The sequence below is a fragment of the Labrus mixtus genome, chromosome 11 (assembly GCF_963584025.1).
Source record: "Labrus mixtus chromosome 11, fLabMix1.1, whole genome shotgun sequence".
Classification (NCBI taxonomy): Eukaryota; Metazoa; Chordata; class Actinopteri; order Labriformes; family Labridae; genus Labrus; species Labrus mixtus.
Genome location: NC_083622.1, coordinates 7,920,305 through 7,926,304, shown reverse-complemented (window position 1 = coordinate 7,926,304; position 6,000 = coordinate 7,920,305). Strand labels below are relative to the sequence as shown.

At 44.3% G+C, this 6,000-nt stretch overlaps 1 protein-coding gene across 1 annotated transcript in view; it reads left to right on the top strand.

Moving 5' to 3' along the window:
* Positions 1–1,194: 1,194 nt before the first annotated feature.
* Positions 1,195–6,000, top strand: part of LOC132983484 (chondroitin sulfate proteoglycan 5-like) — a 50,022-nt gene continuing 45,216 nt past the window's right edge. Inside the window, 1 exon segment of the mRNA XM_061049801.1 lies at positions 1,195–1,787. Coding sequence (XP_060905784.1) covers positions 1,688–1,787 — 100 coding nt within the window. The 5' untranslated portion in view covers positions 1,195–1,687.

The window sequence follows — 6,000 nt, the reverse complement described above, 5'->3', positions numbered from 1 at the left end:
AAGGAGAAAGTTTGATCGATCAGAGAGCATGGAAGAAGAGAGATTAGAGGAGAGGAGGGGAGAAGTGTGAGAGGAGAGGAAACATCCCTAGGACAGGTGCTGAAGATTACAAAACTATAAGATTATTTGTGGATGAAAAAGTCATGGAAGACAAAGACGTGTGGAGAGGAAATGTAGGAGATGATGAAGTGTCTGGAAAAGAAGGATTGAGAGAGAAGGAGGAACCGGAGGAGGGGAAGATCTTGCAGGAGACAGAGCAGAGAAAAGTTTGCAGGTAGAAAAAGGGAGAAGAATACGTTTTTTAAAAAAATGTAAAAAGAAGAAGAGAATAACTTCAAAGAATGAAAGAAAGGTGCAGGTAGAACAATGTTAGGGGAAAGAAAGGATGCATGAACAGGCCAAATTAGACGGATGAAGAGTTTAGAAAAGAAAAGCGAGGATGGGAAACATCTGAGGGTGGTGCAGGAATGAGGACAAACAAAGAACAGAGGGATGCCAAAAAAAAAAGTTGAAAATGGTCTTTGGGAAAAAACAGGTGGGAGAGTTGGAGAATGAAAAGCATTGGGAACTTTTGGGAGAAAGTAAAGATGGAGGAGAGAAGGAAGAAGGGGGATTTGAGCATCTTGGAAAAGGTGCAGGACAGAGGACGAAAGTTTATTTAGAATCAAAATATCTTAAAGCATCTGTGCACACACACACACACGAATAAGAGACAACAACAAAAAGGAGATGTGGGAAAGAACAGAAATAGTCCAGAAAAAAAAAAGGGGGAAGACATTGGAATAAGGACTGGAGGCGGAGGAGGAAAGTATTTGGAAAGAGTGAAGAGGACGAAAAGTATGAGGAAGAGGACACAAACTCCAGGAGGACAAAAGACTGAAATAAGAGAAGGATGACAGGAAAAGGAGGTGCACGAAAAGGATGAAAACGAAAGGAAACTAGTTCAGGAAGAGGACAACAATTTTGGGAAGAGGACACCAAGGTTGGAGAAAAATGAAGTGAGCGAAAGAGTGAATAGGACCAAAAGTATGAGGAAGAGGAAACACACTTTAAGGACGGAAAAACAGGAAATAGGTTGAGTTAAAGGAAAGATGACAAGAGGAGGAGGAGGGAAGCGTCTTAGGGAAAAGGGGGGAGGGATGAAGTTCGGTTGGGTGAGTGGGTGGGGGGGCATCAACAACCCTTCACCCCTCCCCTCCCCTGATGATGAGCAGGCTGCCGAGCGCGCTGCTCTCCTCCGTGCGTTTTGTTTCCCTCTCACACACAAAGTACCCGAAAAGCACCGATCCGTTTCCGAGCCAAACCAAGCCAAGCCGAGCCACAGCGTGCGTCTGCGCCCCGCAAACTCAACCACCCCCCGCCTCCACCACCGCCACCACTACCACTCCCACCCTCGCCTTCACCGTCTCCCACCGCCGTCTCTCTGGCAATGGATCCGTAAGCAGCCTCTGTGTGCTTAACTGAGCCGAGCGTGTGAACCAGCAGCGGATCCGCGGAGACAGCTGAGACCAAGCGGCTATGGAGGAGCAGCGCAGGGAGGCTGGAGTCTAGACTGCACGCAAATCAACAAGACCCACTCATCCGGATTACTTTTTGCAACATTTTTGAACTCTAGAGTCACTGTTAGAACCGGGGATTTCGTTTTTATTTTCTCTGCTGATCATCTCCTATTATTTGCACGGCGAGGATGCAGGGGAAGAAGGCGAGCGTGTTTTGCACGGGATGCTGGAGACTAACGCTGCTGTCGTTCGTCCTGGTTCTGCACTTGATCCCACTGAGTGTGCACGGTAAGAAAAACACCTTTCCATGTGCACTTTGCATGCACATTTTTCTCCATTTTCCTGCAGCGGCTGCACGTCCTCTCTGTGGATTCAGGGTACCTAAACACACTCCCACAGTGCAGCCTGAAAGGAGGTCAGTAAGCCGGGTTAGGAAAAGCACATCACACTGTAGCATTCACGGAAAATGTGTGAGTCAAAAAACATCCTAAACACTGTAATGTTGACATTTTACAGTCACTGGAAATTGAAAATAAATCGGATTTTGTATAACCTGCCCTTAAAAAACGTGCGTAATACACATCTTTAGAGGAAAAATCTCCCTCGTTTCATCCTAACGGAATATTATTTAGATTTTAATATTTGATATCAATGCCTAAGGGACAGAAAATGTAATTTTTATGTTTTTATTAAACCCTTTGTTCATTCAGGACTACTCGAGAGATGTCACACGAGACAAAAAAGCGCATAAAGCGAAATTAGGTCACAATAAAGACTCAAGTAGACGGTCCTAAATCCTTATGAATATGATGGAGACACAAGGGGAGGCAACATTTAGGTCACTTTCAATTCATTGGACAAACCGCAAAACAGGAGATTATAGGATGGTGTTTCAAATAGTAGAAGATTCCCAGCGTTAGGAATCATATTAAAAGAATGTTATGGAGGTTTTTTTTTTTGCACAATGAGGTCACTATCAGCTCCATGCTGAGTGTGGCAGACATTGTAAGTCATCAGGCAGCATGTAGGGTTAACGAAATGCCATTTAACTCAATCCAGACGCTGAACAAACACCGATAGGACATTTCAGGAGGAAATCAGAGCAGAATCAGGTCACTTAATGTACACTAGGGTTCACTATGAGACACTTTGCGTGATATTAAAGGAGAAATCAGAGCGATGTGTGAGAGTGACAGCGGCCAGCCGATGCAGTAAACCGGATCCCCGGAGGCGCACTGGCACTACAGCGACACAAAGGCAAGGATTAGAGCCCGGGGACCTGATGAATAATTCATGAGGGGGATCTGGACGCACATTCTGATACACACAGAGGGAAGAGGAGAAGAAGAAGAAGAAGAAGAAGAAGAAAAAAAAAAAAAAACATGAGTAAACATTTAACAAAAGCCTCTCTTTGTTTGAGAGTCATCGCATGCGCGCGACAGGCTACATTACTGCCAGATTAACGATGAAGGCGCGTGCACGAGATGAAATCACTGTGGCGTTATAATCCAATATAATCTGGCTGATTCTTGTCATCGCATAGGCTGACAATCATGGTGTGTGAAGGCAAGGTGATGTCCAGCCAAATTCGAAAAATCGGGGGTTTAATTCTGCACGTGTGTGTGAGAGGGAGGGATTGTGCGCGTGCGTGCGTGCGTGCGTGTGTGTTAAATCTGCAAAGGGAAACAGTCACATCAGTGAAACATCCAAGAGCATGGTCTCTTCTTGGATTCATGTATGTCTAAGACAAATATATGTGGATTTAGCACACACACGATGCTGTTTAAGTCACGAGCCTTTGTTGCAGATCTCCTCTTAAATGCAAGGCTTCTTTTAATTTAAATTTTATTTTGAAGGGGGCTTTTAGTGCCTTTATTTAGAGACAGGACAGTAGATAGAGAGTGAGAAGATTTGCAGGATGATTTGAACCCGGGCGTGCACACTAACCACTCGGTGCCCCTTCTATTTTATTTTTAAGAGGATTTTATTCCCCGGAAACATAAAGAAATATACAAGTTTGATCCAGTTCTTCAAAGCTTCTCCAGGAAGTTCAGTGCAAATCAATTTAAAGCACCTGTTATGAGTTTTCATCTCGTGAAAACTGAATGAAGTTCATACTGATATCCTCATCTCGTTCGATCATTTCTGACGTAAGTGTTAATAAAAATGTATTTTCGCTGCAGCAACATTAAAGCAAACAGTCACACAATGCAATGCAACAATGCATGTTGCTGCAGTAGAAGAAGCATAAACTTGTCCATCTGCAGGTCGAACATCTCTCTGCTCTGTAAGGCCGCACTTTGGCTCATGTGGTGCTTTAAGCTACATGATGCTCAGCAGGTGTTACGGTCTGACCTCTGAGTGGACTTCTGAGGTTTGTAGCTTTCTTTATACACGCAGCAGGTCGTGGTCGGGGTTCTGAGTCCCTCCTTAGCATAGAGACTTTACACAGAGGGACAGCCAAGACAGCAGGGGGAGCTCTAAATATTTCGGCATACTATTCTTTAATTTGACGGTCCATGTATGAAACACATTTTTTTGGGGTTCATCCTCTGAGTGCCATGAATGTTTCTGCAGAGCCTCACAGTAATTCAGGTGTTGTGATATTTGCATGCAGACGTTTCCTTTATCTACTCTTGTGTTCAAATTGTCACATAAAGGGATTTCTTTTTGTGTGTTTGTGGTGTCAGTATAGAACATTAAAATTACAACATAGCACATGCTCATTTTATACCCATATTTGACCCTTTACGAGCTGTACGAACCCTCTCTTAGGTCTATATTTGTCATTTTACACGAGTGTTGCAGGGCAGTTGTGTCCGCTTAAACCCAGCTGGAAGTTAAACAAAAAGATTTTGGCAGATCTGGTGCAGACGCATTAAAACAACCTTGGGCTAACCCTCCACCTCCACCACCTTCACACACTACAACACACACACACACACACACACACACACACACACACATATGTTCTCGCTTCACCGGTGAAGTGTGGAGGCAGCAGCTTGCCCCACATCTGTGAGGGATGCTCAGACGACCAAAGCTGACTATAGCCTGAACCGAGACAAGAAATCCTGTCAGTCTATGTTTTCTCTGGTGGCCATTTGCAATCCTCCTTCTTCTTCTTTCTTCTTCTGTGTTTAATGTCAATGATGCACCGCCGCTATCCCTCCAATCCCCTCCCTCCCCCATGCATGGTGAAGACAGTAGAAAGGTGATTGGTTGGCTATCAGTTTCTGATTTCTGCACTTAAATTCATACACGTGCATCCCTTTTTTCGATGCCCTTCTCTCCTCTCCTTTCATCGTCCTCCTCCTCCTCTGTGTCTCTCGCTCACTCTGGCCTGCTGACACAGATCTGCTCGCTGGCAAGATCATCTTTGATGTGCAGTGGGTTAATCTTCGAGCCAAATCCTCCCACCATGACTCCACTAACCCAATCTTTTCATCGCAGTGTAGGGAGAGAAAAAAAAAAAAGAAAATACACACCGCATTAAAAGAAGAAGAAGAAGAAATGGACGATCCTCGAGTGTGTGCAGCTAACAGTTCTGGTTATTTCTGAACAATGGCTCTGCACTCCCTCCTCTGCATCCTCGCTGTCGCCATGGAAACCACACACATCCTTGTACACCAGCTGGCAGAACAGCGCGCTCATATCCCCGTCATAAATTCTTCACAATTTGAATTCCATTAGGGCTCAAAGTGTTTGTTGGATTTTGGCACACGCTGAAATTTCTGTCAGAGTGTGGTGGCTCGACGCTTTCTGACCATGCATGTGTGTGTGTGTGTGTGTGTGAAGCCACTGGCAATGGGAGTAGTCCATCATTACCAGTGTTAATTTGCAGATCATATCGCTACTTGTGCCGCTGCATTCATTATTTCGACATAATGATTTCATGAGGCGCTTATGCTGTTTGATTTTCAGCAGATGCACATGTTCTGCTGTTGGCAGCGCAAACATCGATGTTTGTGTCTCGAATTTGAAGGAAAGAAAAAAAGACCGCAATGTGAAAGTCACCTTACAAAAAATTGCCTTCAGATTATTGTGACAACCTGGAGACTCCCAGTTTCTAGATTTAGAAGTAATACTAATCTTGCAACAGAAATCCACCAAAGCCTTTTATCTACATGAGTATTAAACCAATTAATTAGCATCTAAAAAAAACGGCATCAATTTAAATTTCACAGATTATTTTCAGTGCTGAGCCAGGAAGATGTCGATCAAATAGTGATCGGCCAGACAAACACGGGCTTGAGAAACGGTCTAAAAAGCTAAACCTTGTCTTCTTCAAATTTCTAGAGGCAGACTGCCCCTGAAATCTTTCGGAGGTTTTTTGTTCACACATGCACCTCACAGCAGGAGGCGGTCTCAGGAGGCAGGACATGGGGTTAAAAAAAAAAGGCCCGGAAGTGAGGGGTGACACTGGGTACGTTCAGTTCGACTTTACGTAGAGGTTCTAAAACACGGCCGGAAAAATTCTGTTTAAGTCAGGGTCAAAAAT